The sequence below is a fragment of the Primulina eburnea genome, chromosome 14 (assembly GCF_022965805.1).
Source record: "Primulina eburnea isolate SZY01 chromosome 14, ASM2296580v1, whole genome shotgun sequence".
Lineage (NCBI taxonomy): Eukaryota > Viridiplantae > Streptophyta > Magnoliopsida > Lamiales > Gesneriaceae > Primulina > Primulina eburnea.
In genome coordinates, this window is record NC_133114.1 from 22888534 (window position 1) to 22901308 (window position 12775).

The following is a 12775-nucleotide window of genomic DNA, read 5'->3' on the forward strand; positions in this document are numbered from 1 at the left end:
AGGTTATCTTTGTCCAATAATTATTTAAAAAAAATTAATAAAATATAAATCAAAATTATAAACTTCAAAAATCACATAATTCTATGAAAAAGTTTACAAAAACCTACAAAAATCTTGAAAAAAAGTCTATAAGAGTCTATGAAATTTGTTTTACAATTCTATGAGATTCCATAAAAGTCATTAAAAATCCATCAACTCCACAAAAGTCCATCATTTAAAAAAAAGTCATTAAATCTTTGAAAGTATAGAATGAATACATCCTCTTTAGATATTTTCTTCAATTTTACTCTGGTTTCTAGCTTTCCATCAACTTTGAAATATTTTTTTTTTATAATTTCTAAATCCATGCATATTATTGTAGATATAAAATTATGTTGGATATTTATTTCATCATTTTCCAGTTCGATTTCTCTATTTTAACTTCATATTTTCACCAAGAAATTAAGACCAACGATCAAATTTCGTATCAATTATCGTTCGATTTCGTAGAAGTAAGATTTTCATTATTTTCACGTAAATCGATACTTGTAGTCCCTAACACGCTCACATCATCTCAAAAATTGAGCAAACAATATATAATAATATCATACTTTGATATAAGAATACTATATTGTTAAGATGAAGGAGATTATTGCTATGTTGGTAATGGTTGTTCCTAGAATGGCCACATCTTCATCTGCTTTTCATGTTGACATTTTCTTCCAAAAATTGGGTGCAAAACTAAATTATAAATCTTATTACTTGACATTCTTTTATGTTAACTCCCGATTTCTATTTTTGATATCTTTTATTTTACTGAGATTACTATTAAGAATAAATTTTATCAGTTTAATTTTTTATTTAAAAAAATTAATATACAAATTTCTTTTATACGGAACTAAAAGTCTACAACTTGCATGCACAAACAATCACGTAAGTATAGTATGTCAACAAGTAGCAACATTATTCTAAAAATTTAGATTAAATGTCACTTCGGAAAAACCAAAATGCAGTGAATCAGAGGAAAAAATAGTCAAATCCGTGGTTGACCTTGTTAAACGCGAAATAGCATCCGATACTTAGTTTCATATTACTATTACACTGATTTAAATTTTTTTCTAATAAATATAAGATTAAAACTTGTACTTTTTTCCCTAAAAAAATCTTAGGCTTATTTATTTTACACAAATATAAAATGTTTGTTCTCAGTGCTAAATAATTAATACTTATTTAATATTATTATATATTTTTAAAATATAATGTTTCGACTAAACATGTTTGAATTTATAATGCTCAACATTCAACCTCGTGTTTTTAAAAACTTTTATCTATATATATACGATCCTTAGCAATGTACTAATTAAAATGAATAAAAAGATGTTGGAAATATACGAGAAAAATTTCAATTTTAGTCATGTAATTTGAAATATTTTGTATTGTATCTAGTAATTTGTCAATTTTTCTTTTTAATCCAGTAACTTGGATTTTTTCTGTTTTTTTTTGTCAAAACCACTAACTCCTCGAAATATTGTTTATCTGACATCGACACTCTTTTATATTACTCTTGTAGCAAAAATAAAGTCACATTACACACATCCAAATAAATATAAACAAAATGAACCTCAATATTTCAAAATGAGATGAAAAAATCGTCGTTTCTCTTTATTTTTTCCTAGATTTTTATCTGTATAATATTGGTTTTATTATTACTATATGAGTCATATAAGACCATCCCAACGAGTAAAGTTGTAATTTTCATAAATAAGAGTCAACAAAAAAAAAAAAATAAAGAGGAAAGCGTTTCAAGTGGAGTGATAAAAAGAGTTTGACTTCCATTGAGATCCCGCCACGTGTACGGAACCCGCGTTCGATCTGTTTCATCGTTAAAGCCCCGCATTCCGCCAGTGAAAACTTGCGGCTAAATTTACAGAGAGGTGATGAAAATATAAAGAAAAAGAAGAAGAGTAACCGACAAATATTTAATGGTATTTACTATCACTCGTTTCTCTACTTTTTTTTCGTGTAGATAAATTTCCATGGATTCTGCATCAATATTCTTATTTATTTTAATTTTCTTCGACAAGGGTAATGAATAATCATTCTTCTTGAGTGTGACCTCGAAAACCCTTGTGTTTTCTCTGCTCGCTGATTCTCCGAAGAGGGTAGAGAATTCACGATTCCTCTTGGATGTGACCTCAAGTGTTTTTTCTCAGTTTCGTTTGTTTTTTTATTATTTTATTCAGTATGATCTGTGGATGGATTTTATTTTTTTTATAAAAATAAATACGTAAAATTAAGCAGAGATTTTTGAACGGACTTAGCTCTTAATCAATTCTTCTTCTATTTTTTCTTGATTTTTTTGAATTTGTTTTGGTTGCAGGTTGGGATGATATAGAGTGAAGATCAGCTAGAAAACCCTAAAAAGTTAGCCTCTGAATCAGATTTAAAAGAGATCAGAAGAAATTGAAGCCAACCATGTATGGAGATTGTCAAGTACTGTCCTCCATGGGAGGGAACACAATTCCTTCAGACAGTTCCATCTACTCTTCATCTCTCCAGAACCCTAACTTTAATTTCATGTCAAACATCAGCCCTTTCAACATCTTTTCACCTATGATCCCTGTAAGTATATTTTTTTATCGTGATAAATCTGCATGGACAGAAGAAAATGAGTCCAAATTGAAATTTTTCTTTATTTTTTGGGGGAAACAGAAAGAAGAAAATGGGATGACTAAGAGCAAAGAGGAGATCATGGAAAGTGGTTCCGGAAGCGAACGTATCGAAGGGTTTTCCGGGAACGAACAGGAAGCTGAGCAGCAGCAGCCGCCGAAGAAGAAACGCTACCATCGCCACACGGCCCGCCAGATCCAAGAAATGGAAGGGTACGTCGTACTCGGGTCTCCATCGATTTTTCAAAAACATATAAAAAATAAATCTTAAAGTTTTGTTAATTAATTCAGTATCAAATCCTCCCAAATCAAACATGTATAGTTGGAGCAAAACACGCAACAATTTAAGGGCATATATGTTTATTGTATTGGGAAAATCTTTGATGTCTCGGTTGAATGCATTAATCTATGTTTCCGCAGGTTGTTTAAGGAATGTCCGCATCCAGATGACAAACAAAGGCTTAAACTAAGCCAAGAACTTGGCCTTAAACCTAGACAAGTCAAGTTTTGGTTCCAAAATCGTCGGACCCAGATGAAGGTACGTACCCAGATTCTTATAGGAAAAAAAAACTATTTTTCATATTTACATTTTCTGGAAATGTTAGCGTTGCTGTTCCCAAAATATGTAATTAATCTGCCTATTTACTCTCAAGCTCATCCTTCAAGGATTTTATCTTTTTTCTTCCCTTGGAAGTAAATATTACCACAATCATTCTGGTTTCCTTAGTCCACACATGGGAAAATCCTTGGCAAATAAAGTCAGAAGAAATATAAAATCAATTGTCTTTCAAAATTTATACTGAATTAAATAATAAATTCCGATGTATGCATACACGCTTTTTACTACAACTCTTTTTGGGTTTTATAGCAATCATATTCGATATAAGAACAATATGACATAACGAAGTTATTATGTACATGTGAAAAGTCAAAAAATAAAATAAAATCATTATTAGTCTTAAAAACTCCATTTTTTTTTTTAAAATCACGGGAATCAATTTCTTAATATCCTAAGTTGTGAACTGTTTTTCGTGTTTTTCTGGTTTTAACAGTAATTTTTAAATTTAATAATGATATGGTTTTTTCCCTGAATAAAACACTAACACGGGAGGAGATAAATAGAGATGGGGGGCAAAAAAAATACAATAATATTAATTGACGTAATGAACAGACATTTCACTTTCATCACTCAAAAATTTAATTATATATATTATTTTCCAGCTGTGAGAAATGAACCCTGAATAATAAATAATATAACAGTGCATAAAATAGGAAGCACGAATTTCAATGAAGGGTCCCTTCCCTTCATTAACTACATAAGGTCAAAAACGAAAGCCCTAACCAGAAACTGTAATTCGTATGCTACGCACCTACCCCATCACACACTGCGCACAGTAGAAGGGAGCATCCACATTAACTTAGGGTTGCTTTCAAGGTCTGCATTGCCATTAATATACGCAGTGGGATGTGCAGTCAACCCTACCTCCCCCACTGTTGCATGACACTTTAATACGTTGGGTGTTAGGGTTAGAGTTTACTTAAACAAAAGAAACACATTTAATTTTTTTAATTATTATTTCTATAATTGGTTTTAAGTGTATTGTTTTGTTGTAGTTTGATATTTTAATTTAATGGGTTTTGATTAATTTAATATAGGCACAACAAGACAGGCAAGATAATGTGGTACTTAGGGCAGAAAATGAGAACTTGAAAAATGAAAATTATCGGTTGCAAGCGGCATTGAGGAGTATCGTGTGCCCGAATTGTGGAGGTCCGGCCATGTTAGGGGAGATGGGGTTCGATGAACAGCAGCTACGGATCGAAAACGCCCGGCTCAAGGAGGAGGTAATTTAATATATTTACATATATATTTTTTAAATTTAGCTTTTCTAAAATATTTGATATCATTAACTTTGTAAGGTGTTCTTGTTTATATATTTGTGTGTGATATTATTAGAAGTAAAATGCAAATATTTTAAAGATTTTAAATGTAAGCATTATAAGCAGTGTATGTAGAAATATTTTTTAAAGGCTACGTGTATTAATTTAACCCTTGTGGGATATGACAACTGTTTAAGTTATGTAGACATTGTCAACAGCAATAAGAAGAGGGATGGTTGTCTTCCCGAATTAAAAAAAAAATCAAATTTTTTATACAATCTGTTAAAAAATAAACGTTTTCCATGTGAAAAGTTCGTATTTTGTGAGAGATTTGCAACAAACTAGTAGTGCCACTGCCAAAGATAAAAAGAAACGAATCATTTATTTTTTATTTTTTTAAAAAGAATTAGCCATGAATATGCCTGTCAACTTTTATCTCAGCGTTTGTAATAAGGTCAAATAAATATACAAAAACTTTTGGACATGAGGTTTCTTTCTTCTAACATTTCCCTGTTTATATATCATAACATGTTACAGTTTGAGAGGGTCTGCTGCCTCGTATCGCAATGCACCAGCCGGCCCTTACAGTCATTGGGACCAAATCCACTCCTCCCAACTTCTCTGGACTTAGAAATAAATGTATATCCAAGAAAATTTGATCAAGAACATGTGCCCAACTGTCCTTCTGATATGATTCCTCTACCTTTCATGCCCGAAAATCCGCATTTCTCAGCAAACGCTTTTATCATGGAAGAGGAGAAATCTTTGGCAGTGGAATTGGCTGTGTCGTGTATGGATGAACTAGTGAAAATGTGTCACACAGGTGAACCACTTTGGATTCGAGCAATGGTGACGACAAAAGAGGTGCTGAATCTTGAAGAGTATTCAAGAATGTTTTCTTGGTCTGGAAACCTCAAGCAGCATTGCAGTGAATTTAGGATTGAAGCAACTCGGGACACTGCTGTCGTGATAATGAATAGCATTACGCTTGTTGACGCATTCATGGATGCTGTAAGTACTAAAAATTGTTGTTTTTATTGTATAGTATTGGTTTATTTTGAGGGACGAGTTCAAAAGAAAATATAATATCCTCTTACTTTTTTTTCTTAAAACTTTTTTTCTTAAAACTTTCACGAACTCTACCCAAATTTTTGTGTTATTCTTGCTTAAGGTCAGTTACTTCTAGCTGCATAAATGTAATTACATATTTGTTAGGAGAAGATTGTTGTATTTTGAGGAGTAAAGCTTTCTTGTTTTTGATAACTCATATCTCATTTTTGGTTATGATGTTTTTAGATATGGCCATGTTTTTTTTTTTTTTTTGCCTGATGGGGAACCCGCTGCTGTTATTTTCATGTGCATACAAAGTAAACTCTAGGGGCTTAACGCAGTTACCTACAAACGCCAGTCTAGTAAAATCACACTAGGAAAACCCTGTGTAGGTTCGTCATTGAAAGTGTTGGCAGCGATGATCGAACTCATGATTATTTGTCCCCGCACTTAGATACCTGTGGGGGCGATCTGGCCATGTTTATGTCTTTGTTCGCATGCGAAATGTAATAAATGTATGTTAATCTTGAGTTTTGAATCCCAGAACAAATGGATGGAGCTATTCCCTTCAATCATTTCAAGAGCTAAAACACTTCAAGTAGTGCATTCAAGTGTTTCTGGACATGCAAGTGGTTCTCTTCATTTGGTGAGCAATTTCTCATGATATATCATAGTCCTCTAAATTAATACAGTATCCACAGCTATACAAAAAGGTCGCATTTATGTATACACGTTATAATTATTAAAGTTTATTCAATTTTTCTTTCATGATAGATGTATGCAGAACTACAAGTTCTTTCCCCGTTGATTCCCACAAGAGAGGCTCATTTCCTTCGATATTGCCAACATAATGCCGAGGAAGGAACTTGGGCAATAGTTGATTTCCCATTAGATGGTTTCCACAACAGTTATCCGCCCTCGTTTCCATATTACAAGAAACGTCCTTCTGGCTGCATCATCCAAGACATGCCTAATGGATACTCAAGGGTGATCCCCTAAGTTCATTAATGACCACAGATTTTTGATTCTTTTCTCTTAAACGAGGGCTTTTTCTTAAATTTAATACCCTTTTTTTTGAAATATTTTAGGTGACATGGGTTGAACATGCTGAGGTTGAGGATGATCCTGTCCATCAAGTTTTCAACCATCAGGTTGGTAGTGGCACCTCGTTTGGAGCTCATCGCTGGTTGGCAGTTTTGCAGAGACAATGTGAAAGGCTCGCTAGCCTCATGGCTAGAAATATATCTGATCTAGGAGGTAACTAAATTTTTTGAATTCTAGCGCCGACGAACAAAAAAAATTATTTCGGGAATCCCATCACAAGTTCAAGGCTTGCAAGTATGATACGGAGTATATCTTGTTTTCATTTTATTTGATTCTTGGTATTTTTTTAATGCTATATTTACAGCAATCCCAACTCCCAAAGCGCGAAAAAATTTGATGAATTTGGCTCAGAGAATGATCCGAACATTTTGTCTGAACATAAGTACTTCTTGTGGGCAATCTTGGACTGCCCTGTCAGATTCTGCTGATGACACAGTTAGAATCACCACCAGAAAAGTGGTCGACCCTGGCCAGCCTAATGGTCTGATTCTTAGCGCTGTTTCGACTACTTGGTTACCATATGAACACAATCAAGTGTTTGATTTCTTGAGGGATGAACGTCGTAGAGCACAGGTTTGGTTGCACTTGAAAATATTGATATTTGTTCCCTTAGTCCTATGCCTAACTATGCTAATGTGATCTGAAATTTTTGAAATAATTTGTGTAATTCTCAGCTTGAAGTTCTTTCAAATGGCAATTCATTACATGAGGTTGCTCATATTGCAAATGGCTCTCATCCCGGAAATTGCATCTCTCTTCTCCGTATAAATGTAAGTACTGAAAGGCAAATTTCTTTGACTCGCCTTTAGCGAATGACAAAGTCATATTGCACACTCATGTCATTGTTGCAGGTTGCTAGCAACTCGTCACAAAGCGTAGAACTCGTGCTACAAGAGAGCTGCTCAGATGACTCTGGCAGTATGGTCGTCTACACGACAATCGACGTTGATGCAGTCCAACTAGTGATGAACGGTGAGCAGGACCCATCCTGCATTCCTCTTCTCCCATTAGGATTCATCATAACTCCAGCGGACCACATAATCGAAGATCCTATTACAAACAAAGCTAACACAAAACAAGCTTCAGAGACCGAACTACTCCCCAATCCAGGATGTCTACTCACTGTCGGACTTCAAGTTCTTGCAAGCACTATACCAAGTGCCAAGCTCAATCTCTCGAGTGTTACCGCGATTAATCACCATTTATGCAACACGGTTCAACAGATCAACGATGCTTTAAGCAACGGACATGGAAGCAGTAACGATAGTAACTTCGCTGAAAGTGGAAATGTTTTGGGACCAAACTTGGATGCTCCACCAGCTATAGCCATGAAACAAAAGTCCCCCGAGACCCCTTCATAATTACCTCACACCTCCCTTATCTTTCTCAGGCCTAGGTAATTCAAAACAACTTTGCAAGAAACGTGAAAGGAGGGGAGGTTGAGGTAATTGGGAAAGCCCTATTTTTATAAGAAAATCCGAACATGGTAAATAAACGAAAGCGTTTTGAAGTAAGGTAGTGGTTTTATTACCTTTATGTAAGTGCATTGTGTTAACCGAGTAAGTTGTGGGGTGTGTATTAGGGAGTCAAGAGCGCACCAGATCATGTGTTATCCTTGCAACATGTTGAGGCTGAACCATGTTTAGCACGGTTCGCCGCAACAGGTGGCAAGGGTGATGGGGTTCGGGTATTGACTTCTAGCTCATTCATCCCTATGAACTCCTAATTGCTTCCTTTCTACCGAATGTTGATGCTAAATGACTCCTACTTATTTTGCTCTGAATTCACTATCGATCTTGATTTCGGGTGTTTTCGAATGCATGTGTTCTAAAAGTTATATATATGCTTATCAGCGTTTCAGGAATAACTTTGTTGTGGGAACTTTGTGTTAATATCATCAGCCAGCTATACCTCTCAATGCCATATTATTTTGATGTAATTTTATAGGAAAATCTGTGTTAATTTCTTTGAATTATATTAAATACTCCTTGCCAGAAATCCACCAATTTAATATATGCACCAGTTTATTAAATCCAAAAGAGATATATATCCTTCTGTTTCTAACTGAATTACTTCATTAATCAAAATTAAGTTCATACTTATTACACATTTTTAAGACGAAATCTGGAAATTATTTCCATAACTGAGAAGTGACAACCAATTAGATCCAAGAAATAAGAATGAAATCATAATGGAAATTTGAATTTTTTTATTACCAAAATAAATAATATTAGGAAAAACAATACAGATTTTTTTTTAAAAAAAAAAGTATATCTAGGGGTGGAGAAATTTGCTCGAAAACGCTGCGGCGGGTCTCTACAAAGTGACAAGTATTATTTCATCAAAATCCGACTTTGTCGGAAATCCTCCAAAATCGATGATTTGCGATTCTTGGCTTGGTGATTCCCACGCACCAAAAGGTTTACTACATTGAATCAAAAGAAATAAAAATTTCAATAAATTTACAACATTTGTGAGATTTGTATTTTGATTCTCTATATTGTTAACATTTGTGAGATTTGTATTTTGATTCTCTATATTGTTAAAATTGAATTTTAATATTATATTTTTTAAAATTAAATTTATCATTTATTGTAATTGATCAAAATTGTAATTCACCAAATTAGTATTGTGGACTTTTGATCGTAATATCATCATTACCTTATACTCACGGTCTTGTGAAGCCAACATTTTTATTTTCTCAATTTTCAACATATTTGGAGTCATGAAATCATGTATTTTGATTTTACAATAAATAAAAGTATGGGTTAAGTTATTGGGGTGCTTAGTGAAGGAATAAAACTGATCTTATATGTTTATAACAAGTCAAACAATAATATTTCGACTCTGTGATTCAATATGAGATGACATGTATCAGTAGTAACATATTATATATAAATATCTTGTCAAATGAAACGCAATTACAGTCAAGGATTCTAAATGAATATTGTGGGCTAAAGAGGTGGCTCCCACAAACATTTTGTGTATCACTTTTTTCCATGTATTAAAGTAGAATATGTACAATCGATCATTTATGAGCCAAAGTGAATTCACATTTTCGGACCGAAATCACATTGTTCAGATGAACAATATACCAGGATTTAAACTTGTTTATTGAACTCACTTTCTGAGCCGAAGTCGCGTTGTCCAATGGACTAGCAATCCGGTACGTAGAACGCTATCCAGCCTCAATTCATTCACTCATTCAATCATTCATTCAGTCGTTCAATCAGTAATATTCGATCGATAATCAGTCAGGAATCAATAAATCCAAAAATTCAATAGGATAGAAGTACAATATGATCCCATTGCGAAAGTCAGAAGACGTTGCTGTTGGGCCACAAAAAGCAGCATCTGCGGCCAACAATAGAAGACGATGCCACTTTTAACATTGACGTTTTACGTTATTTAGGTAATATTCCTTATTTTAGTGTATTTTAAAAAAAAATTTAATTATGTAAAAGATGTTGGGCACTGTTTTCCCGCACCCAAGTGACAGCAGACGTTTTAAAATTTTGTTTTGAAATTCGAAACTATCGTTGGACGACGTATAAATTAAACCATCTATAGGGTTTTTAATTATTATATCTGCGCGTCTATCACGCTGAACACCAAATCAATCCGGGATTGACGGAGATGGCCCTTCTTGTATTTCTCTTCAAACGGATATCCCTCCTCTTGATTGTCAAATCCAGTCCATGATCAGAGACTGTGTTAGGTGTGCTGTCGTTGAGCCACCAAACTTAAATTCAAACTCTCTAAGTAAAATGGGTGTAATGGTGAATAGGGTCGAATCTACAGAGAACGAGATATTTATTTATTTATTTTTTTGAGGAAAGACAATTAAAAATGGGTTTTGTTTTATAAAAACTAAATATAATATTAGAACTAATTTAACATACAAGAAGAAATAACTAATCAAGAGAAATAACTAATGAAATATAATATTTAATATTATCAATTTCTGATTCGAGAGGGTTACACTATTCAATTGTATCCTTGTTCATTGGCAAACATATTATTTATTCATGCAGTTATCAGTAATTAAGATTAGAATTATATGGATAGTCTCTAAAATCCTTGTGTTTTCCTAATTTAATTGACCAAACCCATCATCCAGTCAAAACTTATCAATAACTAATTATGCACGATAGCATTCCATATTAATTAAAAATAGGATTTTCGTTGTGTGAAACATTTAATCCTAAAATCTAACCACCGAGATAGCTGCAATCGATAGATCCAGTTTCGTTGATTTATTTAGATTAAATATTTTATGATATCACAACACACCTATTCTAGTGCTACTCATGTTCCAATCTTTCATGATAATTACAGATTGATGAATTTATAGATAGCAGTATAAAATTATATATTGAATTAAATTGAAAGATTAATCAACATACAAATTTCATAAAAAAATCATAAACCAACAAATACTTGAACAACAAGAATTTTAAATTGAAGTGCAAAATACCTCACAATGATAAATTGAAATAGTAAAAATATCTCTTGAATCAGAAATAAAAACTTAGCCTAGAGTTATAACTTCTTGTTTTTTACGTTGAAGAGGTAGAGGAAGAAGAGAGAAATCTATTTTTCAATTGTGTCTTCTTCTCTTCTTCACGTATAGATGGTTATTGGGTCAAGGAGAAAAGGCCATTAAATTAAAGAAAACATAATATACAAAAAAATTAAACTACCAAAATGGATAATAGAGTTTTTGTGGAATAAAACTCCATCTTATCTTTATTTCTCCCAATAACAACATCTTCTCTCCAAATATTTTTCACCAAGTCAAACACCATAATTATGAGTCTAAAATCTGTTATTATCTTTGCAATTTTCGGATTTCGGATTTAGTTGTACAGACAGTTGAACAATAGTCACAAGAAGTGATCACGCTTCGTGGAAAATTCACTTCTGAATTTTTCTGCTTCAAGTCCTCCACAAAGTTTTATATTGACAATTTTAATTGTGATATAAAATCACATTTTTTAGCTCATATTCATCCCCAAGAGCAGAAAAATTCCTCATATAACGAAATAACATAAAAGTGTATCAATTAAGCATGTCGGAACTGACAACAATGAGAAATATGACAACAAAAACGCAAACTATAACGAGCCTATCAGTTTTCCTTGTTTGGATCACAGTAGAGAAACCAAACGATTGTACACAAAGTCTGATATTTGTGTGACCCTCAATGGTTTAGAGATACAACTAATCGTGGGTTCACATCTTCATGTGATTCATAATAATATTTAATCTTATTCGAGTTTACCCTAATTAGCCTCATTCTTTTCATCAACTCCTTGATCAAGAATGTCAGAACTCATTTCTGATTGCAACCATCAGATCATGATAAGAGTGTCTAATATAATCACTCATGATCCCTTAGGTATCGCCGATATTGTCAACAAGAACCTTAAGTTATGGTTAGCGTATAGCACGGTTCCTTCAACACATATATTCCGATCGAATCTGCAACCTTTGATATATATATTAATTCGATAACGATGTGATGTATCTTTGTAATAGTGGCATGGTATGTGTAACTAGGAAAACACATTTCCCTAAAGCACATTTCTTGCTCTGGCTAGAGATTACTTGCACTATTAATTCATCAGATCACATAGGATATCTTCACCCGTAAGAAAACAATGAATCCATGACTATAATGCATTTGATCCTACGTATTTCGAAACTACATCCAACCTACCACCTAATGACCCTCAATGGAGTCGATAAACGGGTCAAAGTGCATGATAATATGTATAGTCCCTACATTGTCTCGGGTCAAATGACTAATGGTGTACAACCATAACCGTGGACTATCCACTCGATAAGTGAGAACCACTTGGACAGTCCGGGGGGCTTGTTCAGTGCATTATGATATAATCATCTATCTGCATGAATGAACATTTCTTTGTCCTTGCCAATGAAACATGACGTTTATATCACGAGTGCTAGTCTCAAGCTCAAGCGATATTTATCCTTATTTTAGGTGCCTGATTTGACTAGGAAAATGTTTGGAATATACGTACACTTCCTAATAAGTTTCATGATCTTACGTTGCGAGGCAGGCTTAT

General features: G+C 33.5%; 1 protein-coding gene across 3 annotated transcripts; it reads left to right on the plus strand.

Moving 5' to 3' along the window:
- The first annotated feature begins 1852 nt into the window (after positions 1-1852).
- Positions 1853-8481, plus strand: LOC140811884 (homeobox-leucine zipper protein HDG5). 3 transcript variants are annotated; one of them, XM_073170006.1, is made up of 12 exons: positions 1853-1964; positions 2360-2601; positions 2692-2861; positions 3069-3186; positions 4305-4493; positions 5067-5540; positions 6124-6225; positions 6354-6566; positions 6668-6836; positions 6988-7256; positions 7358-7453; positions 7535-8481. In XM_073170006.1, the coding sequence occupies exons 2-12, from the start codon at positions 2455-2457 to the stop codon at positions 8042-8044; spliced, it is 2457 nt and encodes an 818-aa protein (XP_073026107.1). In that variant the 5' UTR covers positions 1853-1964; positions 2360-2454; the 3' UTR covers positions 8045-8481. The 3 variants fall into 3 exon arrangements, with proteins under 3 accessions (XP_073026107.1, XP_073026106.1, XP_073026108.1); XM_073170005.1 differs by lacking the exon at positions 1853-1964 and adding an exon at positions 1992-2141; XM_073170007.1 differs by lacking the exon at positions 1853-1964 and adding an exon at positions 2172-2191.
- Positions 8482-12775: the final 4294 nt, after the last annotated feature.

Bases quoted from the DNA above. Each gene is read 5' to 3' on its own strand.
- LOC140811884 (XM_073170006.1), top strand. From the start codon at position 2,455: ATGTATGGAGATTGTCAAGTACTGTCCTCCATGGGAGGGAACACAATT. The intron at 2,602-2,691 runs GTAAGTATATTT...TGGGGGAAACAG, and splicing joins TCTTTTCACCTATGATCCCT to AAAGAAGAAAATGGGATGAC. The intron at 4,494-5,066 runs GTAATTTAATAT...AACATGTTACAG, and splicing joins ACGCCCGGCTCAAGGAGGAG to TTTGAGAGGGTCTGCTGCCT.